Source organism: Vidua chalybeata, chromosome 1 (assembly GCF_026979565.1).
Source record: "Vidua chalybeata isolate OUT-0048 chromosome 1, bVidCha1 merged haplotype, whole genome shotgun sequence".
NCBI lineage: Eukaryota > Metazoa > Chordata > Aves > Passeriformes > Viduidae > Vidua > Vidua chalybeata.
Genome location: NC_071530.1, coordinates 36,698,038 through 36,724,475, shown reverse-complemented (window position 1 = coordinate 36,724,475; position 26,438 = coordinate 36,698,038). Strand labels below are relative to the sequence as shown.

At 36.8% G+C, this 26,438-nt stretch overlaps 1 protein-coding gene across 1 annotated transcript in view; it reads right to left on the bottom strand.

The window, feature by feature from the left end:
- Nucleotides 1–26,130, bottom strand: part of KCNH8 (potassium voltage-gated channel subfamily H member 8) — a 172,246-nt gene extending 146,116 nt beyond the window's left edge. Inside the window, exon 1 of the mRNA XM_053945924.1 lies at nucleotides 26,055–26,130. Coding sequence (XP_053801899.1) covers nucleotides 26,055–26,130 — 76 coding nt within the window. The remainder of the gene's footprint in view (nucleotides 1–26,054) is intronic.
- Nucleotides 26,131–26,438: the final 308 nt, after the last annotated feature.

Sequence of the window (26,438 nt, the reverse complement as noted above, 5' to 3'; positions counted from 1 at the left end):
TTACCTTAGGCACCTCATGATGCTGTTTGGTGCTTTTACCAAGGCAGTTTCCAGTAGCTCTTTCCTCTCCTTGCCAGCAGGTGTATGACCATTTCAGTTGCTGCTCATCTCCCCTACTTATGGCAGGAGCACATGGTTTAACATTTGAAGAGAAGCAGAGACTGATAACACTGCCAACAAGAAATTAAATGAAATCTGAACAGGCTAAATCCTGCTGGTAACAGCAGACAGATTTCTCATTTTCTTCAATGGAACAGTGAATATCTGTGCTTTGTCTAGTACTTGCATTCATTATACTTGTAACCATAGCTGCATATGCTGTAATCCTACAAATATGTGTAGAGATGTTTACTTAAAGACACAAAATCTCGTTTGCGTGAACATCTTACATGCCAGCTTGCAGATTTAAGCACTTTACTCAGTACTCACAGAGACTTTTAAAATAAATTTTATTCTAATACTGTGTAAACAAGTTCCACTGAAAAATAATTAAGTTGTACCAAAATAAAACCGACATAAAAGAGTCACCAAAGCATGTAATTCATAATGTATTTTTCCATTGTTCTTCCTTCATCTTTTGCATCTACATCATTGCTGACAGTCTGCTGTTCAGCATAATAGATATGTCAGTCCTTATTCCTACCTTTTTTGATTCAATAATTTTAGGACAGGTATAGAAGAATCTGTGCCTTAAATTTAGATTGTGTACTTCTCTGAAAAAAATCTGGGATGAAATAGAGAAGGAGCTAAAGGAGGTAATAAAGGCAATGGAAAGAAACATAGTTAGTTTCTGCATCAGAATGTCTACATTATGTAAAATAATTCTTTTCCCTTTTTACATAGCATTTTAGTCAGCTGAAAATGACACAACTAGCTTTGTTTTGCCCAATAGAATAATTTTCAGCAATCCTATTTGAATGCTGAGCATGTCTTCAAGTTACAAAAGCAAGCAAAAAAAAAGTGCTAAGTTTTTTAAATACCATGTGGAATCTAAATAGGAAGAGTTCAGATAACTATATCATTCTACAGCTAGATTCTTCTCTGTGATGATACATCCAAACACTTGGAGGGAAAATGAGTAATTCCCTTATTTAGCCTTTTAAAATGTATGTGTAACCAATATGTCTTTCATTTCACATTTTCAGCTTTCTTTAAAGAAAACTCTTACAAGATTAGCTCACTATTCTAGGACTATTTTCCTCAGAAACTCTTTCTTAACTACAGTCTTCAGTTATTAGTGATCATAATGACAGGTCACAGATTCATAACCTTTCTGCTCAAAACTGAAAAAGACAGAAGGAAATATTTTATGTACTTTCCTGTGACTTACAAGCATGATATGGAAAAGTAGTATCAAGTTCATAGATTAATATTTACCCATACATCACTCCAGGGACCACAACACTTCAGTTTTAGGCAACATATTATAGTAAGAAAATTAATACTGTATTCCATCTATTTTATGATCACTTTACATAGATCTTGTCAGATAATCAGGATGATTATTTTAATTTACACTGAATATGCAAAAAGATCTGGCAACAACTACATTTGAAGTGTTCTGTGTTGTAATTAAACTAGGGTGAAAACTACAACAAATTTACTTTAATTATTTCCCCAAATTTAAAAATCAGTGGGCCATATTCTGCATTTTTCCTTCTACACCAAATAAGTCAGAGAACTTAGTAAGTGCTCCTTCCAGTATATAAAACCTGGTTTCTATCCCCTCTTCTCTTTGGGATTTAGAAAAGGAAATGGAGGATAGGAAAGAAAGAGGAGTCAAACCCTTTGTTCCCCGCCCCCCCCGCCTCAGCTACAGTTGACAATGTATGACAGAGAATGCAGCTCTCAAGGCTTCAGCTGCTCCTTACTATTTTTCTCCAACTACTTGCCTGCCTCTGCTGAAGAAGAGCAGCACCAGAGAAACAGCTGCTATTCTTCCTTCAGGATTCTACTGGGAATAATGGAAGAGATCACAATGGGTAGAAACTGAGTCCCACATTGATAATTGACTACCATTGTCCATCCTTATAATTTCTGTCTTAGCATATATCTGCCTTGAAAATGGCTGCACTGAAATTAAAGGAGTTCTTAGTGGCATAAGGTAGTAAACAGAGTCATTACAAGATGATCAGTACTGAGTTTCTGCCTTCCTCTTTGAATCTGTCTTCACCTGGTGAAACCACGATCCCTGGCCTCAGTTGCCATATATTTCTCCTGAGTATTCCTCACCACCTCTCTACAAAGTAGGCAGAAATTATATTAATCTATGTTGGCTGATTTTTGCACAAAAACATATCAAGAGCACTAATAATATCCATTACACTGGCTGCACTGTGAAGATACTAATCACCCCCGAGAGAGTACAAACATTGTAAATCAACATGGCTGTTTGTGAAATAATCATTAGACCGTGGCTGAAGGGAATAATTGCAAACTCTGGCCCTGTTGTTATTATTAGTGAAACTGGAATTAATTTAAAACCATTCTCCAGCAGAGTTAGCTCACTGGGATTGTACATGAAATGCAGACTTGACCTGAAGAGTAGGTTTTGTTCTTTTCTATAGAAATGCCATGCATGCTTCAAGCTGAAACTGAAATTACAACCAGCAGTGTGCTGAGATAGCCCCTTTTACCACATATTGACAGGGAAAGTTCTGCGAAGAAGCTTTAAAGAGCTAGCTTGCATGCTGAAGTAAATGACTTGCAGTGGCTAGTATACAACTCAAAAATCAGAACTGTATGGAAAGGGAATGAAAGAAAAAAAAATTTAAATAATTTAAAGGAAATTTTGTTCCAAAAAGAGAAAATTTCATATATTCAGACAAAAAAGAAAATTGAAGTAAAATTATAGACAGAGTAGAAAAGAAAATATTAATCCTTATCAGCATTTAGAACCTTCTTAAAGATACAAATTTATGACCACTATTCATGATTATATTTTAAAGTCTGTTTTCACAGACTTTTCACCTCCTTCTAAAGTTTACATACAAAATTAGAATATTTGTGACAGATTAGTGTCTATTAAATATGGGGTTTTAAGTAGATTTATAAAAATATAATCTAATCCAAGTTATATATTCATAAGTACACATGTTCATTTTCTCGACAAATCTTTGTATCTGCATCTAAATGAAACAAATAATCATACATCATGGACTAAATCAAATAATAATATTTTTTCCTGTTTGAGGAGTCTTTTGTCATTTAGGACTCTTTAGTTTCATATCTATTTAACACATCTGAAGCAGAAAATTACCATCATGTTATTGATTTATCTCCATTTTGACAGAGTTTCTTAAACTTTCTATAATTATTTGCATTTATTATGATCTGTCTACCATCTACGTAGCTCCCACAGAAATGCTAAAACATCATGCTGGGCTGCTGTGTTGATGGCAGGCTGCCTCCAATTTCCACCTGTTACACTGTATTAAAACAGATAAGAGAGTATGAAATACAGCGGCAACACTACTTAGTGTAATTGCTGTGGGGATGTTATTCCATCATTACTGAGACACACCACAGTGCAGAAGATAACCCTAGGACACAGCAAGTGCCAGGAAACTGGTTCTGACATGTTCTGTAACTGAAACCAATCTGAACAGGAACTAAACTACAAACAAGAATGTAAGTTAAGTAACAAGTGCCCCCTGAACCATGTTTTCGTAAGTTTGAGATATCACCACTTATTGGTTGAATTTTGTTGTTGGTTTCATCCCAGAGACTGTGACTGAAAAGGGAAAAATTGTTCAAAATATTGTGAAAGCATAGCTATAGTTCTGAAGGTCTTTCACAAAAGCCCCAAAATTCCTTTTTTGTTTCGTTTTATTAGGCTCCCCAAATTTAAAAATCTATTATTTACATAGGTTCATTTCTAGTGTTTCATATAAATTCCTTTATACAAAATGAAGTTAAGAAATGTACATATATGCTTATACATACACAAGAAATAGCCTCAAATTGTGATCGTGGTCAAAGCAATACAAACACTGACTAACTGAGAAACACCCAAGGTTATTAAGTTCAATAATATGGAAAAGTTAAAAAAAGAAAAATCAGGCACTTATCTATTTTTCAGGACCATCTATTTTGTGGGGTACAAAATAGAGACCTAATGGCCGCAAAAGTAATATCTATCATTTTCTTGATTAAATGAAGGGATGCATTACCTATATTCTGAAGTTCCACATTTCAAAAAAACAAATGTAAAATGCTGAGTGGACATAATCTAGTAAACCAAAAGCTTGAGTCACAATCAGAAGCAAAAAGCCTATCACTTAATGTAATGTTCTTCTTTTTCCACTCAAGGAGAAATTAAAGAAAACAAAGAGAAAAAAAAAATAAAGACTCTAGATTAGGATTATTTCCTCTCAAGTTTCTGCTTCAGTCCTTTCTTAAATCAGGGTTTTGGTAAGCAATTTAAACAAAAGGAATGTGATTTATCGTCCCAAAGATGTCCCCTTTCCCTTGGGATCTAATATATATACAGAAACCTATTCTTAATCTCCCTACAGACAGAAGACTGGAAGATACCTTGTGTGATGATAAAGCATAAAGAACAAAAAGAAAAACAACTTTGTGAAAAAAGTCAGTGTGATAACAAGGCCACTTATCAAAGGGACCAAATCACTGAGCAGAATTTAAAACCAGCCACTGGGACACAGAACATAAGCAAAGAATTTTTTCTCTGACAAAATAATCAGAGCCCCACTTTTTTTTTTCCCCTAAAAATGCAGGATTTCACTGTGCTTTTCAGTTCAATCAATCCCAGATGAGTGTTCCCCCCAGCCCTGATTTTCCTCGCATAGCACTGTCTGGTAGAGAAATACTGTTTTATATTCAGGAGCCACATGTACATCTGGGTAACTTTTTCCTGCAACTTTTAGAAACACCTAGAAGGGTAATTTCACTTTTTGCTGGTTGTTGTTACTCTGTTCAGCATTTAAAAACTATTAATAAACAGAATATCTTTGTATTGCTTTTTTTACACTATAATTAATCTAAATGGATAATCTGACTGTACAGGAAAGTAGAAGGTGACTAGCGCTGTTTCACTTTTCAAAAGCACATCTGACCTACCACTTCTAAATCACATGTGAAAAGGGAAGAGGAATGATCCAGCAGTGATAAACAATTGGAGCATTTGGAGCCATGCATGCCATTAAAGTATGTCATGATCATAGTCTTCCTCAGTATTATACCAGTTAGACATGTTATACAAGTTAGACATGACATCATTTGCTAGTAACTGCAACTGATTAAATAAAAGTGTAACACATGCCTACTTAACGACATGCATAATGCAAGATATTTAAACATTTCTTGTTCTCTACTAAAACCAGTTACCTCCATGTCATTTAATGGAGCTGAAAGACCCTAAGACATAATCATATGTGATGTTTAGGAAAACGTAACTTACAACTCTGTTTATAATAAATTTCCCTCATATTTTTGCCTCTAGTTTTAAATTGTGTATTTTTTCAAAGCAAAAAAAATGCAAACATGAAGATATACTATTAAAATTTTCAAAGGGTTTTCTGGGAGAAAGTGCTACAGTCTGCAAAATTTCACAACTGAATGGAACATATCATCACTGGAAGAGATAACAGGGAAAGGAATGGTTTTCATCAAGAAATTCTACATATAAAATATGCTTAAGAAATCAAAGTAGTTAATTACAAAGAAGTACTCAGGTCACACACACAAAGAAGAAAATTATTTTCTGTGATAAATAAATAACAGTAGGGAAAAAATGAAGCTGCATTTTTAATCAATAGTTGAGCAGATTTTTTTTTATTATACCTTTGCATTTTGATATGTTTATCATCTGATGATAATATACCCAAAAAAGTTTTCACAGACTTGTGCACAGAGCACCATTACTTAAGATGATGATTTTCGGAAGTGGGTATATATCAGCTTTTTTCCTTAGTTGATTTACTAATAGTGTAGTAATCTCACCTAGCACTGCAATGGCTTAAAAGAAAATTATAATCTGAATTCACAACTAACAGTGTCTGCAAATACTCTTTTTTTCTGTGTATTAACCATTCACTTCATCTCTTTACTACATCATTGTGTAGCTGTTACAATTTGAGAATAAATTTTACAAATTTTTGTTGCATATATTTATCAGTGTTTCAAAAGGTTGCCTTAGAAGTTATGCTTGCTCATTCTTGTCACAGCCATACATTATTTATGAAATGTCTGTATAATGATAGATTATTTATACTCTGATATTTATGGCACATCCTGATCTGAAAGTCTGTATCAAATTGTTCAAGAAACAGCACAAACTCTAGCACATAATATGAAAGCCTATTATTAAAAATGGATGGCAAACAAGACCTATAATGTATTTTTTAAAAAAAATGTATTTTCTACTATCCTCTTGAAAATAAAAATCTGCTTTAAGGTTCACCATCTATCATATATATTTTTTGAGTGCACAGAGACATAGGAGTTTTTTAAATATTTCAGTCTGAACAGTAAGCTACTGCTGAGTTATAGTGTCCTGTAGATACTTTTCCTTCCTCTGAGGTTTTAAAGGTTAAGATTTAAATAAATGTGAACTTCTGGAATTTATCCCCATGAAATAATTATTTACTTTACAATTCAGAAGATATTTTTCTTGATAAGATTACGTAAGTCCTTGTTTTTATATGTTTCAAAGACTATTTTTGGTGAAATCTTAAAGAATGTATTAAGATCAAGTGCCACCACTCCTGTGATTTATACACAAACAGTTAAAGAGTGGGCCTGAAAAAGCTCATAGAGCACAAAAAAGGAGAAAGACTAAGCTCTGGCCCATGATAAGTCAGGAGTCAGCAGGGTTGAGTACACTTCTTTATGAGACAGTAGACAATTAAGTTCTTCCTAAACAAGAGTAGTGGATGTGATAACTGAACAACAGCTGGAGTGACAGCCAGCTGTGCAGCTGGAAAGGGTGAAGGCCACAGAGGAGGGCATTTGTGATCATGCTCTCCACTGCCCATGTACACCCAGTCTCTATGGGAAAGCAATAAAGGCATAATAAGAGTGTAAAAACAAACTGAATAGTATGAAATAGATGTTAAATATATGTTAAAAAAAACAAAACAAAACAAACAAACAAAAAAAACCAACAAAAACAAAAAACAGAAAACAAACCCAAAACAAACCAAAAGAAGAGACTTTCAGAAGTCAAGGAAAGGAAGAAAATGGAAATTCCAAGAACAGGCATTCTAATAGGTCCATGATAGTCGGATTTCTCTACAATGAATCTCGGAAAGAGTAATATATATGCATTTTTGGCTTAAGACTCAGCAGTCTTTAGCAAATAGAATCTCTGGTCTTCCAGCTATTAAGTTCTCTGATTTGTCCCATCTATGTGTCACTCTGACTCCTAGAAAGTGGGTGTGGAGTATTCACACACAGAAAGGAAGAAAATGTAAGCACTGTAACTTTAAAATCACAATGAGGTATCTAGAAGAAGAAAAAAAAAGAAAAAGAAAAAGAAGAATCCTTTATAATTAATTTCTTATTGTGATGTTTTCAAAAAAATTACAGCACATTAAGAAAGATTGGATAACCCCAACTGAAAAAAATGTACAAGAAAACAGAGTATTTGAGGTACAAAATGATAAGGAGCAATAGCAACATTATATATTAACTTTGAAAAGAACATGGAAATAAACCTTTTTCTGCAACATGTTTCTAATGTTTCTGTTTCAATTAATTTGCAATGATATCTGGAGAACATGAAACTGCACAGATATCATAAATCTTCTCAAAACAAAACTGGCATCATAACTGAGAAAGCCAAAGTTTTGGCTAAGCTGGAGTTAAACAAACAATATTATAGAGGCAGTATTGCTTGGTGAGCGACACCACAGCAGCAGCTGGAACTTCGCACAACCTTATTGCTCTGCCAAACAGGGATGAGACCTCCATGGAATTGGCCACTCACCCCAAAGGATGTTTAGGTTGGACCAGAATAAAAATAATTTTCTTTTCTAAGTTTAATTGATATCTTTTTTTTAAAAAAAATATTCATTCAGAGCAGTAATCAAAGATAAAATAATATTTGTAGATCATTGCACATCTCCAAGATGTTTTAAAAGCATTAAATATTCTTCAGAGCTTGCTTGCAAGTTAAGTGTACATGAAGTCTTATTTCAAGGATGGAAGAAAATTGATTTAAGGAATTTTGTTATTTACTCATCCTTGTAACTGTCTAAAGAGTCAGAATGAAGGTATAACTTAAATCATCCAAAATTTTACCTTTCTACTGAACTCTAGAACTATCAGATATCTTAATTTCCCCTCAGATTTATCCTCATACCACACTCAGTCTTCCTACTTGGAAATAATTTAATTTCCTATATTTTTGTGCAGTACATTCCCATGGACTTCTGAAGGAGCAAGATAGAAAGAAAGCATGACTGTGGGACATCCAGAAATAATGGGCAAAGCCTTTACTGAGGGACAGACCACCAAAGCAACATGTGGATGATCATCACCTTCAGAAAACTGCAGAAATGCAGTCTACTGTGCATATTACTGTGGTCTCACTGGATCTGGCATGTTGCTACAGGACATCATCGCACAGTGTCAGCGATGCTTCCTGCTATTCCAGACCAGGAATGAACCAGGTCTTCATGCCCACTCTACCTGTCTCACAGACTGTATGGAATTAGCAGGGCACTGTGGTTGGTGCAATGCATCCAGCAAATGTGAAACACGCTGCAGATACCATACAGGGATCACATATACAGGTTTTATCTAAATTAAAGGACAAATAGGAGACCTATTCTTAGAATCATATAATGATTAGGGTTCAAAAGGACCTTGAAGTTCCAGCCCCACTCTTATGAGCTATTTGGACCACACCTCATTTTTAATGTAAACTCATTAACAAGAGACAATGGTGTATGTTTGAGTTAAAGTAATAATGTTACAAAGCAGAATCAAGTACTTCCTATGAACCTACTGCTTGTGTGTTTTCCTATTATGCAATGAAACACCTTGCATAGCTGCAAGCAATATCAAGAGAGATGGGAATAACATTCCCATGGAAAATATTCTATCTGTGAATGATCTGATCTGTGGAGTGACATTTTCAGCCCTCTTTCCTTTTAGAAGTCTGGGCTTGCAAGTTCCTGAGGAACAGTGAAGGAGAGCATACAGTGGGCAGCAGCCAGTGTTTCCAGCTTGAGAGGGCTTACTTTGAAAAGGCTTATGGTTTGGTGGGTGCACAGAGCTCCTTCCGTTTACTGGGAAACAGGTTTTTCCTGATTATTACCATGTGATGCATTGTTACAGGACTGCTATGTTCCACAGTAATCACCCAAAGGCCCTACAGGATTATGAACAAACATGAGGTAAGTAGCAAACAACCCAGTCGCTCCTGACTCACCTGTGTCCTTTTAACCTACAGCAGGCAGCTTCTCATGGTCATGCTTCTACATCTACTCTATTTACCTCAGCATTGAAAGCCAAGAGTTATACAGGGTTTTAATTTGCAATTTAGCTTCATTAAAAACAGAATTAAGTTCAGACCTAGAGTAAAATCAGAGCAACCCTGTGAAATATCATTCCCAGTTTTAATTTGGCACACGGTTTTCAATACATTGCTCTGCAGATGTAACCTACTACTGATGATAAATATAGCCAGTAGACTTAAGTTCAAATATCAATACTAACTTGGTTTCACTGCAGCAATAAGGACTTGCTGTAATATATATATATATATATATATATACAAACATATTTTAAATTAATTTATTTAAAATAATCAATATTCTTTAATTATTGAACTTCATTAACTATGGCCATTATGGCCACTTAAACACAGTGGAACGAGACCACTAGTGGTCCCTTTTGTCTTGTCCAATTTCAGGCATATATTCTCTACTTCTGTATTATAATCAGTGGAGAAAAGGATACTTTTTAGATGGTGAAAACACCATCTGGACTTGCCTGTCCCCTTCCTATGTCTGGCAATCCATTTAGTAAGTGTGTTCCTAATAAAGACACTAAAACATTTGGTCCTCCAGAAGTTTCAAATTCTAGTTTAAAATTGACTTCATTCATTAGACTTATCTGAAAATTATATTTCCAAGAATGAAGTCACTTATAAAGAATAATGCACTGCAAGTTATATATAACATGTTGACTCATCAGACATGAATGATTATGTACAAAATAATTTTGTATCTGTATTTTGAGATCTGTCAGGGGGACTTGTTCCTTATTACCCAATTTCTACTCATGGAAATATGAATGCAGGCCAAGGCAACCCAACTGGAGAGTTATTTTTCATTGTTAATGATAAAGCTCTGGGCTTTTACAATCATTGATTCTGAAGGAATATTTAAAAGTATTTCTGTTCTGCTGATTTTTGTACTATAAATGCATAACTCATGACTCTTCTCTACCAGTGGATAAAATTATTTTGAAATACTTAATGGCATAAAATGTTATAAATCAATGGCTCTGATATAATCTTTACCATTGCATAGAACAACAGAAAACGTAGTAAGTACATGATGTTCAGAGACTGCATTCCAGATAATGCTGTTATTTTAGGGAGAAATTGTTTTCATGGGGAAAACCACAAAAGACTGCGTGAAAGATTTGGAGTATTATGCAATGTGTGATTCATTTGCAATTACATTAGTGATTATTTCAGTATATTAAAAAAACCCAAGCAAACAGTAACCAGACTTTGCTGGTTCAGACTTTGATTCTAATAGCAAAACCAGCTAAGTTCATACTCCTCAAGTACATTTTTAGGCAAAACCAAAACTCTATTCAGCAATATTAGAGATATTAAAGAACTAAATATATACTCAAATACTGGTTTAATTATCAGAAAATACATTATGTGCTTATTAAGACTGCTACCGATATTGCATATATCTAAAAAATATTCATCATACCCATATGGGTTAAATTTATGGCCAAAAACTTGGGTCTTTTCTCAAGTGTCAGAACTATCTCCAGCTGCTTCATTTGTGTACTAATATATGATTTAGCTGAAACAGTGTAAAAATGAATGTTGTTAGAAAACTCATTTAAGTGTCATTTATTTCTAAATTGTTTCAAGCAAATAAATTATTCCACTTAGGCAGTAATTTGTATAGATGAAATTAGTTCAAGTCCATCTGCATGGAAAAAAATGCAAGACAAGAAACTAGGTAGCTCTGCTTTTGACCACTCTTTCACTTTCTGCATCAATTCTCTTAAGAGATGTGCTTCTCAGGGTGTTATGCAAGATCCTTCCATAAAAGCAAAAAAAGGCAACTCTCAAACATAATTGGTTTCACTATTTCCAGATATGAGAGATTTGAGAGGAGCTATTACGAGATTCTTATAAGTTTTATGCAGTTATGAAGGGGAGTTATACAGTCTATTTTAGACCTCTAATTAGACTGCATCCAAGAAGCACTAAAGATTAGGAATGCAAGATTCCCTCTGCAGACAAAAGAAAGAAAAGCACTTTCCTGTACTCCATTCTGCAAATAAATTGAACCAGTTCAGCAAAGAAAAATAGTGCCATGTTCACCATACCTTTCGGAGGTATTCAGTGCTAAAAAAACGTCCTGTCTAAAATAGTAAGAAGGACAAATAGCATATATGGCTATCTTCTGAGCATTTCAACTGATTTATTTTCTCTCTCACTGCAATAGACTCAGAATTAATGCATCACATTTATTTCAGGTTCCTGAAACCAAAAAAGCCTTAGACTGGAAAGCTTCAATACAGAATCAGTTAGGTGTCTGTTTCAGAGTATTCTAAAGGATGATATTTGAGCTGCTACAGATTGCCCATGCTTGCTGAATCTCTCAAGGATGTTTAAACGTACTGCTGCTTTTTGTAATAAAGCAAACAGGACTTAAGTGACTGTGTTTCCCATACAGCTCAGATTCTTCTCCCCATCTCCTCTCTTCTCAGCACTAAATCCCCTACCTATTTTCAGCAATATTTATCAGGGAAGAAGAGATACAATAAGCTTTATAAAACAGCCAGGAGAAAAATTACTTGTGCCCTAATTTCACAAAATTTCAGCGTCAGCTTGACAGTATTGGATTAAAGAATATTCATATAGCAGCTCAACTGCAAGGGTAAACAAGGATTCTTTGACACATAGAATCATTTTTTACCCATTTCATATATTTGCAAGAGCTGAAGAGATTTTTTTTTCTCTGATACTTTAGCAAATATTAAATGTTAGAATTTCAGCACTTTGTGAAAATAGGAAACAAAAATTATTAATTAAAAACAAAAAGAAAAGGACTATCCAAAGAAATTTTCTAGATGTCCATTTGAATTGGTACCACGTTCACTGCATACTAAAGGTGACCAGTCCAGGGCTAGGGTCTAAAGGTTTTCATTTCTCATCACTGATTTTATATTTCAGTTATGGAGAAAAACTTGGGTTTGTGCTGTTGTTCTCATAAAACAGTTTGGAACCTGTGAATTATTTATGGAAATAAAACCTCACAGAACTTTTACAGTTAGCCTGATGAATGAGGGAGCAACTGAATGCCCCCACACTTCAAGGACAACTCTCTCTCACTTGGCAAAAAGAAATTTTCCAACTGATCTGAGCTGGGTCAAGAACTGTCTTGGGAGAAAGGTTGGGTCATTGGTGTCCAGTTGGAATGGAAGGAATCAGGAAAGATACTACACTGAAGAAACAGCACGTGCCAGAAGGTTCTGGTCTTGGTGATTTAGAAAGCAGGAAAACACACCGTGACACCTTAGAGTATTCAAGTAGTTCTATTTTTACTTTAAGTAGACTTAAAATAAACTCAGCTGTCCCTCAGAAAATGCAGTTAATACCAGTAAAAGCCACTCTGTTCATGATGCTTCCCAAAATGTGGTAGAACTCAATATTGCAATCCTGAAGTTCTGCAACAAAAATATATCAGTGTGATAAAATACATAAATTAATTTTTGCCACATTTTCACCGATGTAAGTTTGTTTGGGTTCCTCTTTTAGTTTTAGGCGTTTTTTTCTTTTTAAACATTTATGCAATTTGCTTCCTGATTTTGGTCTGAAAGCTATGTGAAAGATGTGTCATTAGAACAACTTTTTGGAAAGTAGAGTACATTTTTAGAGGAACATTTTTTTTCTTCCTAGACATTTAAAACCACATTTATATGAAAAGTTTTTGTCTTGCTGACTAAATATTAATGTTCTGAAAGATATGCATTGCAAGTAAAGATAGAATTGCCCTTTATAGACATGCTGTTTCATCATAGTGTAGGTTGTTACAAATCTCGTGTGGTGAAAAATCCTCTTCATTTCTTCAAAATCTGTGATCGAGACCATTACAAGATTAGAAAAAGCGAGATATTTTCTGTTTCTAATGCAAGATTAGTTTCTGTGGCCTAGACTATCTAGTTCCATGCTTTGTTCCTTCCTGTTTGTTATCAATATAGTTTCAGCCAAGTTTAACATTTCCAGCTAGTCTGGTCTTGTTAGGATATCATTTTATAAGAGTAATTTTGGAAACACAGGGTAAGGATGGAAATATGCTTCTCGTCTGCAACAATCCATTCATATAAAGGAACTATGCTGGAAGGATTAAGGGTGTGAAACATGTCCCTTTCATGGCAAGAATAAGATGGATAAGGTACAAGGGTGGTTTTTAGTGATGGAAGTCTTGTATCTGTAACTCTCATAGTAATTTGCACTTCTGAAAATAAGATACAGCCTTCACTTTCTTTACTTCTCCATTTCTCTTCTGCTGTAGCTATTATGTTCTGCAACACTATATTTTAACATATAATACCTAGATGCTACAAGACATCTTGAAATTATTTTGGTCATCATGACATTTCTTGAGTAATAAAATGTAAAAGGCTACTGAAAATTACTTCTAAAGCTTAAAACTTGATAAAATTTCAGAATTGATCCAAAGTTTCAGATATTAAAAACTTAAGAGAAATTTTTTTGCTTCATAAATATGTTTTAGTTTATTTTCTATAATTACACCACGCATTTGATTTTAAGTGCAAGTATAAATTCATGTGGGCACTATTGAGGATTTAACAAATGTACAAACACATCCCTTAATGTGGAGCAGCAGTTCTGCCAGAAAGAATTTAAAATTTTGTAGAAAATTTTATTTATTTCTGGGGACTATTTTACTTTCTTGATAATACAGAGAACAGCTCTTGACTCTTGCCTCATAATCCTAGCACACAGGCCTGTGACGATCAGAGAGTGCTGTAATTTAGACCCTTTCCTGTCAGGGGTCCACATTATTCATGTAGATGCCAGCTCTGATACTTGATTTGTTATTCAAGGACTTATCTGGAAAAGAGGTTCCCAGAACAAGAGAAGTATTGGTGCTTCCCTGCAGCACAACAGTAAGCCCTACAGTTGGACGGAGCCTGGCTGGAAGACATATCCAAATTTTCATCACCACCCCCAGAGATATTCTGCGTCATGCGGCCCAAGATGGCATTGTATTATGTGCCAAAGAAAACGCTGGTCTGTCAAAAAGGAAGGATTCCCTTTTTTTGCATAGCCAAACTATCAGAACACTCACTGTGTTGTTTTGGTGCCACAAACTTTGCTTGCTAAGCCTGAGAAACCTATCAGGAAGCACCTGCTTTCAAGAGCAAACTATTCTGTTATTACATTTAGTTTATTGTGCCATTCACAGATTCTCCCTGGAAGCCATGAATTAGCCATGATAAATGAGCACCAAACATTCAAGTGCTGTGCAAACTGCTACAATACTCTAAGCATTAAAGCAGATGAAATAAAATCACTGTTCTCAGCACAGCAATATGTCAAAATTTAATAGCTAGAAAAACAGCTACTATCAAACTAAGAAACACTATAACAAGGATTCTTTCTCATTAACTTCACTTTAGAAAAACAGTTCATTGAATAAATAGTTATGTATATCTTAATTAAATACAAACAATCAATTTTATAGACTTCTGAGCATCAAAAAGGTCAGAAGCCAATGCCTTCATTCTATGAATATAAAAAACTTCCTCCTTCTTCATTCTTGCTTCTCTCAGAAAATGATACCATAAAACAGAATATGTAAAGGTGGCAGAAGATGTCTCATAACCTTTAATAGAGCACCTGGAAACATTATTTTCAATGACAGTTCATATAAACTGACATATCATCCATATCAGGCTGGGGAAAAACCTAATAATATTCTCCCAATTAATTCTAACCTCTTAGCTTTACTTGCAATTATTTCACTCAGCTCCTAAAACTCAGCTTATTAAGATCCATCCATCATGGTGTGGGTCACTGTCAATTTCTACTGTTGGGCTTTCTGGCCTTTGTCTTCCTTGTGAGAGGAAGTGAAAGGACCTTGCCTACACTAAACTCATAAGAGGGAAACTTGCTTTAAAATGAAGAATAAAGCTAAAGTGCAAAATAATTACTATAATTCCAAATTATTTATTTATTTCGATGACTTTTACTTCCCTGAACTTAGTCTGCTGCTTCCCTGGAAGAGAGAGACACTCCTCATGCTCATCACTTGTGAGAGTGCCAGCTGAACTATTTACCTGTACTGCATGTCTGACTTATTGATGCATAAAGTGGCTGGTTTTATTTCCACCTTTTTCTTTGAGTGATCATATCTATATATATAAAGTTATTGCTTCAGTAATTTGATATATTCCAGGTGAGATTGATACAATATCAGGTTGTGATTATTTATGTTTAAAAAGCATACACACAAAAAACCTAGCAGAAATTGGTAACATTAACATAATTCACTACAAAAGACATAAACAGAAGGTTCTGTAGCTCCCCTGACAGTTCAAGCAATCATTCCCAGGAGACACATATCAGCAGAAAAATTAATAAATGAACTTTTTATCCTATCTTAAGCATGATTTTTTCTGCAATTAAAGCAGGTTATTGCCTGCCTATATGTTTCTCTACTTATAAAATTATTTGAAATACAAAGTGTTGCAATGTCCAGATAGATAATTGCTTTTCTGAAGATACTGTTGGTGTCAAAAGGAAGCATATTTTTGATACATAACTGTCTTATTTAATCAGAACAAAAGCAGGAGGAAAAAACTGCAATTCAGATAGCTCCAACTAGATGCAGGCAGCAAAGTCTCTGCATTTCTCCAAGAGTTACTGCTCTCACTATCTAATTTGATGATTAGCACTGAGTTGTAATTGGAACCAAAATCCCAAATCTCCATCTGGATCCTGCTCACAGCAGTATAAACACAGTTCAACACCTGCCTGTCTTATTTATATAAGAATCATGACTGATGTGTTTAAATGTCTGCAGTAATTTCCACCTGTCCATCCTGACTCTTGTTGATCACTGCCTCTGCTGCAGGGATCGATCAGCAGAGTGGGGAAGCATTTGGTTCATTCCAGAGCAATACCTGCTGCTCACTCAGAAACCCCATCAGTCAATCCATCTCTGCTTCTTCACAGCTGCTCCCTCCTCTTTCCATTCTTGGCCAAACATCACTTGTGCACCACCCAGGACTATCCTTTACCTCTAAAAATCAATCACCTCTGCAGTTTGTTCTGTAAGTAAACTTTAAAAAAAATAATCAATTTCGTGTTTAAGGTTTCTTATAATCTGGGTTTTTTAAAGGTTCTTAAAGCATAAGAGATTGCTTTATAAAATTCAGACATCACGTATGGCTACTGTCTACAGGTACCAAAATTTATTAATTAATAATTAACTGTAATTGCAGATGAATTTAAAGAAAACAAAAATCACTGATGCAGAAGGGAAAATGGCAAGCTTTTACAGGGAATTGAAAAATGGTTGGATGCAAACCTCCACCCTATCAAAATTAAAACTGGAAGTATGCTTTAATCTGTAAGCATGTAAAGGATGAATCCTGTCTGTGGTCCCACACTGCACTGCAGAGAGTTCACACAACTGATGTGGGCAGCCAAGCCTCCCACCCCTTTCCTTAGGGAAAGTTCTCAGTGCAGTACAATGGAAGAGCATCACCTGCCTAATTCCAGGCAAGAAGTTGTTGGCAACAGACCCATGGACCATGCCTTGCCCTAACCCCTCCCAGGTGCGGGCTCTGCAAGGATTGTCGGCAGAGCCACTCTCCTCGTGAAATCTAAACATCTCATATGTGTCAACTAAAAACACCCCAAACAAACCAGCAGAATTGGGTAAATATTCCTGTAAATGTACAAAGAGGTAGCAAAGACAGTCAGGATTTCTAATGCATCCTGGTTTCTGTTTCCAGTGCAGAAGCAACTCTTGAGCATGACTAAGATAACTTAGTCATAGTTCAGCTTCAAAGAGGGCCATTAAAACCATGGCATTAAAATCCCAAACACTAATTTACAGTAAGACCTTGAAAGGCCCCCCAAAATGCAGTGCATAACCACACTATTCTCTCACCTTTTTCCTCCCATGCTGTCACCCAATTATTACAGCACTGAAGCAGACACAACTTACAGCTATATATATATTCCTCTGTAAATCAGTGATTCTGTTCATTTTCCTTAATCTTGGCAAATGTGTAGCTCAATACCTTTCATTAATATTTATTAACTATTCTTTGCTACATTGAACTTTTAATTATTTAAATCACTAACATATAATTCCATAACTACAGGTTTTATTAAGTGCATTCTTCTTACCACTGTTCTAGAAGTGAAAAAAACAAAATGTTAAGTCCAAATTCCAAACCTCAAGATCTTTCAATACAATAAAGAAACAATCCAGTTTAATAAATGTAGTGAATGTCTTATAATCTCACAAACATAATTCATACAGTAAAAAGAAATATGTAGATAAAAATACCGTGTATTTTGATTTCAACCATTAAAAAACACACAAAAAAAGTAGAGAGAACAGCTTGTAACTGATACACTGTGATTATTATTGACTTTTGAGGGTTTTTTACTCACCAAGAGTCCTTTTGATCGTCCACAAAGATTATTTTTTCTGAAAAAATATTTCCTTCTAAAACATTATCTTTTCCCTATTCTTTTTCATATCACTATAAATTCCTAAACTAAATTGTGAGAAATTCCTAACTAAAATGTGAGAAAAGGCAGAACTTTTGCAAAAACACTTGTCCAGTAGTTATCTGACATTTAGGGGGAAAAAATCAAGTTATTTGTCCAAGGAGAATTTTCTCATTCTAAACGTCAAATAAATGACAAAAGGACCAGCTCAGAATTCTCTTTCATACCTTTGGAATAAGATTCCTAGTCATATATCATAACTAGCTATTGAGTGAGATGGAAGGCAAAAAGAAAATGCCACCAAAAAAAAAGCTGTAACAATGAATTTCAGGTCTATTCGGCTCAGATGAATCCTTCTGTATTTCTATAGGTTTAAAAAAGAGAAAAAAGCAAAATAATCATAGACTCCTAGTCATCAGAAGTAAGGCCTGAGGAGAAAGTGAATTGAGTGCTGGCACACTGGAAGCTGTTTCCTCTTCAAAAGATCAACAGGGAAGACAACATATTTCTCCATAACACAATTGTCTTCAGCTGTCCCTGAAATGATTGACAGCCAGCATTAAGCTTTAGGGATGCTCAGACGATATTTAATGTCAAGTTCAACATTGAATGCACTTGTATTTTAAGAACAACACCTGTTCCAAAGTCTTTGAATACTACTATCAGTCCCAGAAAACAGAAGGAGCCAGAAACTCTTGGCAAGATAAAGCCCAAAAGAAGCCTTTTTTTTTTTACTGTTTAGAAAGTCTCTCTGCTCTCTGGGATTCGAGAATGTTGTGTTTGTTTCTTTATTTCACTGTGCCTCCCCTTCCTCCACTCCTTTCTCTTGCCACCCTTTCTTTTTTCCTTATTTCTTATTTATTTATTTTTAGATTGAGTGGGCAAGAAACAAAATTACTCTGTGAGCAGGTTGTTCCTTACCTGCTTTTTTCTTTTAGTCACTTTAACATGAGGTAAGATGAGCTTGCTTGTGATAATGCAAAACTGCTGTAGAAACTGCCTTTGCTAACCTTCTCCAGGCTACAGCATATGTAATATATGTACTGTGTTTTCCCTTTAAAAATTCATTTTCTCAGACTAGTACTAGGAGCAGCGAATGCTCTGTAAACCCATATCTTGCCTGATTTATTTTAATATATTCATGTACATCTATTTGCTTACACTTCTACATGTGCTTGAGTCAGTGTTTTTGTTGTATTTCTATTCTTTATTGCCCCGAAAAATACTCCAAGCATCTTTCCTTTACATCCAAAAAGGCTGGGAATGCGTATAAAATTGCTACCTGCACAAATAAAATAAAAATTGATAAAATAGAAGTTGAATGTACAAATGTAGTGATAACAATAAAAGAAATTTGTTTTCAGGATAAACCTATTTACTCATTGAAATGCGTAGGCAGAGAAAAACATAATATATATTTGGGGAAAGGAATAAAGGGACATTTACAGAAACTCCCAGTGGGAGTCCACATAATCATCCATGGTTTAGAAATACTAAAAAATTTCTTCCACTCACACAAAGTACATGCTCATTCAAATATATGTAACTTCAAATATACAGACTTGATTTGATCACTGTACTGTGTATCAGGTTTCTACCCAAAAACAATACAGAAGATATTCTTTTGTTTCTCAGGAAAAAAAAGTCCCTTATTTAATGAATATTTTCACTCTTAAATCTCAAATGCTTGCCTTGAATACAGAGTTTATTTCTCAAGTAATGATGTGTGCTATTAGTCCAACTTTATATTTATAATACTAATCTAAGACTAGTGTGATTACTGATTTATATAGCCTCTGAATGGAAGAACTACAGAATTATCATCCTGTCATATTTTGTCTAGCAAAAAATAAGAGAACACCACCCAAAAATTTGAATACATCAGTATTTTCTCTAACAATAACATGGACTCTGAATAAAACATACAGTAATGACTATTTTTCATTATTTTAAAGTGATTGCACATTAAAAATAATGCCTGAATACATTTTTGTTTGCTTGAATCAAATCCTTAGACTAGAACTCAAAAAATTAAGCAAAACATAGTCTTAAGATGCCTCAAAACCCTTCCAATTCCATCTTTCAGGTCCAATTTCAGCTTAAGTTAGAATCAGAAGTTACTCTAACTGCTGAAAGTGAAGAAAACCAGATGAAATGACCTTAAATTATAAAGTTCTACACCCCCAAAACTTGTGCCAAAAGAAGAGGAAAAGATTTTCCAGTTATCTGCCTAATCTAGCCATTTGGTTGCTTCCAGCAAAGAGCAACAATACAACATAGGTTCCAACATCCAATCCCTGGTTTATATTAAAACCCATATTTGCCTTTTTTAATAATGGAGCTACAGCAAGGTGTAGTGCTGGTCACATCTTACGAAGAAAAGTAGAGAGAGGCAAGGTCTGCTTTTCTGAGGCTCTGAGTTGAGAACAGACAATATTCTTTCCAGTGTTGACTGTATATTTTTCCAGTGACAAATGATTAATTCACAGCACTCTATTATTTACTTGTTCAAGGATGTGAGTAAAAGCACTAAACAATTCTGCATTAACATAGGAGCAACAATAGAAGCATCTTTGGAAATTTCCCTCTGGCCAACTCACCCCATCTCTACAACAAAGAACTTGACCAGCTTCCCTGCTCTTATTCCTTCAGAGGGACAGTTTGACAGACCACCTGATTTTCCACTGTCACTGCTTTGAAATCTCATTGACTTTGATTAATGCTTATCATAGTTTGAGTCACCCTTCCTTGGTCACAGGATTTTACAGAATCTCAGAATCAACTCAGTTGGAAAAAACCTCTGAGACCATCAAGTGCAACCTATGACTGAGTACCACCATGTTCACACCAAGGGCCATATCCAGTCTTTCCTTACACGCCTCCAGGGACAGTGAAGAATTTCTTTCTAACGTCCAACCTAAGCTTCCCCTAGGACAGCTTGAGACTGTGTCCTCTCATCCTGTCACTGGTTGCCTGGAAGAAGAGACCAATCCCCACCTGGCTACACCCTCCTTTCAGGCAGTTGTAGATGTGATAAGGTCTCCCCTGAGCCTCCTTTTCTCCAGGCTAAATGACCCCAGCTGCCTCAGCTGCTCCTCATAGGACATTCTCTCCCGAATCTTCACCAGCTTCATTGTCCTGCTCTGTACCCACTCCAGCACCTCAATGCCCTTCCTCATTTGGGGGGCCCAGAACTGGACACTGTATTTAAGGTGCAGCCTCACCAGTGCCATGTATGAGGCTATGATCACTACCCTGGTCCTATTGGCCTCACAATTCCTAATACAGGCCAGGATGCCAGTGGCCTTCTTGGCCACCTGGGCACACACTGGCTTATGTTCAGCCAGCTGTCACCCAGCACCCCAAAGGACTTTTCTGCTGGGCAGCTTTCCAGTCACTCTGCTCCCGGTCTGTAATTGGTGCATATTTTGTCTTTGTCAAGTGGACCATTCTGATCCTGGAGTATGATGAAAAGCTTCCTCCCCCCAGAAACTCAGTTGTTGCTTCCCTACATCTGACACCACTGCAATTCCTTGAGCCTGTTTGAGGGATAACCCCCAGGCAGCCAAGAAGCACTTTTCTGCTTTCGAAGTTTCTGTGATACTATTAAGCAGCACATTGACTGGGGTAGAGAGGATAGGATTCACCCTGAATGAGACAGAATTTGACAACAAAGTTGCAGAAAGTGTTAGTTCATTGGCTCAACTTAGCAGACATCACCAGTTTGTTTGTGAGACAGAAAAGCAAGTGCTGAGGGTAGCTGGGAAAGAGTGGGGGAGGAATCTGACCCTGCAATCTGGAAAGATCACTGCATACAAAGGCTTTCAGTCTGTACCAACTGACAATGATGCAAAAGAGACAACCTGGTTCTACCCACAGTGCCAGCAGAAGTATGCTGACATCACATTTGGTATGCTTAAATCTGTATGTTCTCATCAGGTACTTTTCAATCACACCTCAAGGGTAACTAAAACAATCAGAAACTGATTCCATTTTATCAGGAAGGAAAAAAACACCAGTTATGAAAATTGATGCTTAGGTGCAAAGATCCTTTTGATAGTACTTGAGCACGATTTTAATTGGAAAATATATTTGAATGTAGAAGTTGTTCAGTAAATAGAGAATTAACAAATTATCACCATTGACACTGAGCAAGAAGGAATTTACTTAGCTTGATTTTCAGGTTAGATGGATAGTGTAAAATTGTCAATAAGAATGTGAAGTACATGCTTAATTTGGAATCTGATCACATATGACAGACAGGAGATAATTATAGAACTTCAGCTGTCATTTCATAGTATAACCATACACAAAATTGTTGTTCTTTTTTAAATACAAATTAATAAGGCTATTTGCTGAATCTTTGTTAACTTTACTCCCTGAGAAAGTCTCACAAATTTTCAGAAACCACCACCATAGTGTATATTTAATCTATTTAAATAAATAAATAGTTCATGCAGATTATTTATGTACGTGTGTATATACATATATATGAAAACAATAGAACATAATTTCCTACCATGCAACCATTTCTGAATGCTTTGCCTAATCCAAATAGGGTTAAGAAGCAACAATATGCAAAATTTCCATTCACAAGCTTGAAGTGAAATAACTCACTTCAGACATTCAGTTTCATAATATTTGGTGGTGGAGTTAATTATAGGTTTATATTTGAAATATTTTCACACTTGAAAATGCTATTTTGTCTCGAAAATATAAAAAGAAAAACAAAACTAAACCAAGCAAAACCCTTAAACCACACACCACTCACTTGAAAATGCTTCTGTTTGTTGTCCATGTATACAATAAACACATTGTTAGCAGAGGGGACAAAAAGTCTTTGGATGACTTGGTGTTTAAATTTTGCATGGAGAGGAAACATTGTGAGAAACCATTAACTTATATTAAGATGTCAGGAACACAAAAGATATTTTTGAGTTGGAAAAAGGTATCGGTATAAAAGCACATAGGCAGAGCCAAGAGCTCTGCCTTGGAAATCCAGAGAAGCAAACCCTTAATGCTCCTCTTCCACATGTGCAACACAGGTAGTGGAAAATTTTCAGGAGACTTCTGCAATCTCCTGCACAGATTATATACAATAGTAACCCCCAAACTAATCTAATTGCTTTCTTTAGCACATGTTATTGGTTTTATATGTAAAGAATACTTATGTGTAACATACTGCAAAAAAAAAAAAAAAAAATACTACTGGGAGAATTTTGAGCAGCTGAAGCACCTGCCAAGAACTTGTTTTATATGTTTTTTGAGAAATGTAGTATTTCATAGTGTAATTTATAACTGCTAATTAGACGTAAATCACTGCAATAGTATAGTTTAAAAAGTTCTGTCAATGAAATTTTGACGGAATTTTGAAATTCCGTGCAAAGCAAAGCATATTTTCTAATATTATCTGGAATCCCTTCTTGCACTTTTGCCCGGAATTAGAATTATCCCTCTTCTGGATTAAAGATGCATTGGTGGATTAGTCTATCACTGATGACAACATAATATATCCTTCCCAGAGGCTTAAACTGAAAAGAGGTCTGTTAACTACAGACTGTATTAAAACAACAGGAAAGAAAAAGAAGGAAAAAAAGGACATTGGATATGAGACCGTGTTTTAACATTTAAATATCATCATGTGGGAAGTCAAAGTTAGTGAAACATAACCTCAGGTTCAGTGCCATGGATCAATCCTACTCTTTCTACAGGCTGTATCACCTGTAAAACTAGTACAGCATGGGACTTATTCCTGCAAGGCTTAGCCATGCCTACTACTTCTAGATTTATCCACCTGAGCAAGCTCAGGAATACCAGCCACACAGGGAATTTAAATGAAAAATAAATTGGTTTTAACTTTTCTACTTGAGGGTCAGATATGTACACACATTTTGAAAAATTGTGCTTTTGGCCAGTTAAAGAAGTATTAATTTTATATTTAAATTTAGCATTTCCAAAGCAACAAAGCAGATGAGCTGTTTCTGAACTACTTTCTATTTCTGAAACTTTGTTTCAGATGACATGAAGTTGATTCACCACTTTAACACTCTAAAGGAGATGTTACGTTATTCTGTATTTTAAGAGACATGCCAGCAGTTTTCCATAGAATGGTATCTTCCTGCAATGTTTTTTTTTTTAGGTATAAAATCACATAGTACATAAAGCATCTTTCTGTGTGAACATCCTGGAATATTTCACATGCCAATAATTGTACAATGACAACTTCTAGAATACACCTGTTTAATATTTAAGCCAGATTTTGGAAAGCTAACTAAAAAGAAATATTTCAATGACTCTAATAAATAGATAATGTGCTGTACTTTCTGGTGAACTTAAACACCTAATTACATTCTTTTTCAATTATATCCCAGGAAAAAGTAGATGAGTTGCTAGCATTAAATTTCAATGTAAGACACTGGGGTCTGTTTTTTGTTTAAGAAAAGGTCAGTCCTTCACTTCATGAAAGTCAGTAAAATCATTGGCTTAAAAAGGTTGTTCAATATGGGTGTAGAATCCAGCTAAGAAATAAGCTTTCTACCACACTCGCCTGTTGGTGTCACTGAGAAGATGGGAATTAGACATTTTTCTGGTGTTTTATTTAATAAGACACCTGGATGTCATCACTAATATTGCTTGCTAAATTGAATCTTTGAAGAACAGTATAGAATATGTGATGTGTTTGTGTGTACAGCTCACAGACTGTGTGCTACATCCTTTGAAAGGAAACCATTGTGAAAGGGGAGGGTCCTCAGCACAAAGAAGGGAATAATTGCTTTTCTGGCAAATGGCAGTATCAGCAACAAAACTCTAATAAGAGCCACATGCTTCAATACACAGTAAATAATACTCATACACTGTAGAAATAAAAGGTTGGAGGATGGGGGGAAAGGACTTTGAGTTCTGTAGTCAAAGGAATTTAAAGGTACATCTAAGTAGTCTTATGAGAGATTGCTTTATAGTGAAGTATCAGTTACACACAACCCTGGATCATAATTTTCCTCAGACTAGCAGAGCAGTTATAATGCAGTTCTGTGCTTCTCTGCAATTGATCTCTGTGACTGCATCGTTTTCTTGACGTTTTACAACTTGCTGATTCAGTAATCACAGTTCAGCTGTCTTAATCACACAGTAATTGAACCATAGAGAGAATGCCAATAAACAAGAAGATACCAAATCAATTAGATAGCAATGTTTTCAGTCAAGAAACAGCTAACAGCAACTCAAATCTGAGTTTATTCTCCACTATCTATGTCTAGATTTCTTAGAAGGGAATTAAAGGGAAGGCAGTCCATTTTGGCCCAAATCCGCTATCTCCCTGCTCCTTTAATTATGCGCGAGCCCCGCTGAAGAAGAAACAAAAGTCAAGAAACAGGCGGGTCCTCCCGCACGGCCGGAGGGGGAGCACGCCAGCCGTGCCGGGAAGGCAGCGCGGGGCCGGGGGAGCTGCCCGGCGGGGCCGAGCGGGAAGAGCCGTGCGCGGCGGGAGCGGAGCGGAGCCCGGGCCGGGACCCGCCCAGGCCGGGACCTGTCCGTGGTCCTGCAGCCGGGCAGCCAGCGCTGCCAGAGCCACTGCCCAGGGGTCCTTGGTCCCTTCCCGGCTGCCTGCCTCCGCCAACGCCCTGCAACAGCTGCTGTCACTGCTGAGCCCGATTTACAGAAATTCAGCTTTTGGGGATATTTCGAACCCCCTCAAGGCTGGGGGTACTTAACAAAAATAAATTCCCCAAACCTCCTACCAAAGCCCTGCCCAGGCTCTGAGGGTGCCTTTCCCTGGCGGTCTCTCGGCTGCCCAGGGCGCGGGGGAAGCCCCAGTCCAGCATGCAACTTTCCTGCAGGGAGCCGGGCTTCTGCCCCCTCGGAGCCCCCGCGAAGTGGATCAAAAGACGGAGGGGACCTGGCGCCGTCCTCGCCTGCAAAGCTATGGAGAAGCCAGGCAGGAGAGCGGGAGAGGTTGGGAGCTCCCTCGCCTCGACTTCCTCATTGCCGGCTTCTGGTAGCAGGGAAACCCCGGGGGGCGCAGGGAAGAGGAAGCTCCCACCGTACGCGCAGTGCCCCCCGTGCATCCCCTTCTCCGTCAGTCCGGAGCCCCAGCCCGACTCACGTGTGCCGTCAAACCGGGTGGCGATGGTGTCGAGGAAGGTGTTCTGGGGTGCCAGTAATCCCTTCATAACCGGCATTTTTCCAGCGCGGTGCGAGGTTCCCCATCAAAGTTTGTCTACGAGGGTGGCTCGAGAAGAAAGTGCAGAGGGCGCCCGGGGGAAGGAGGGAGGGAGGAGGCGGAGGGATAAGGAGGAGAAGGAGGATGGGGATGCCGCCGCGCCGCCTCCGGCGCTGGGAGCCCCCCGCTCGTCAGCCGGGCCCCGCACAGCGCTCCCGCCCCGGGGAGCCGCGCACAGGTGCGGAGCCGCGCCCCGGCCGGCAGCGCCAGCTCCCCCTCCCCGCACCCCTCCAAAGGCAAGGGGGAAGGGGGCTCCTGTTGGAGAGC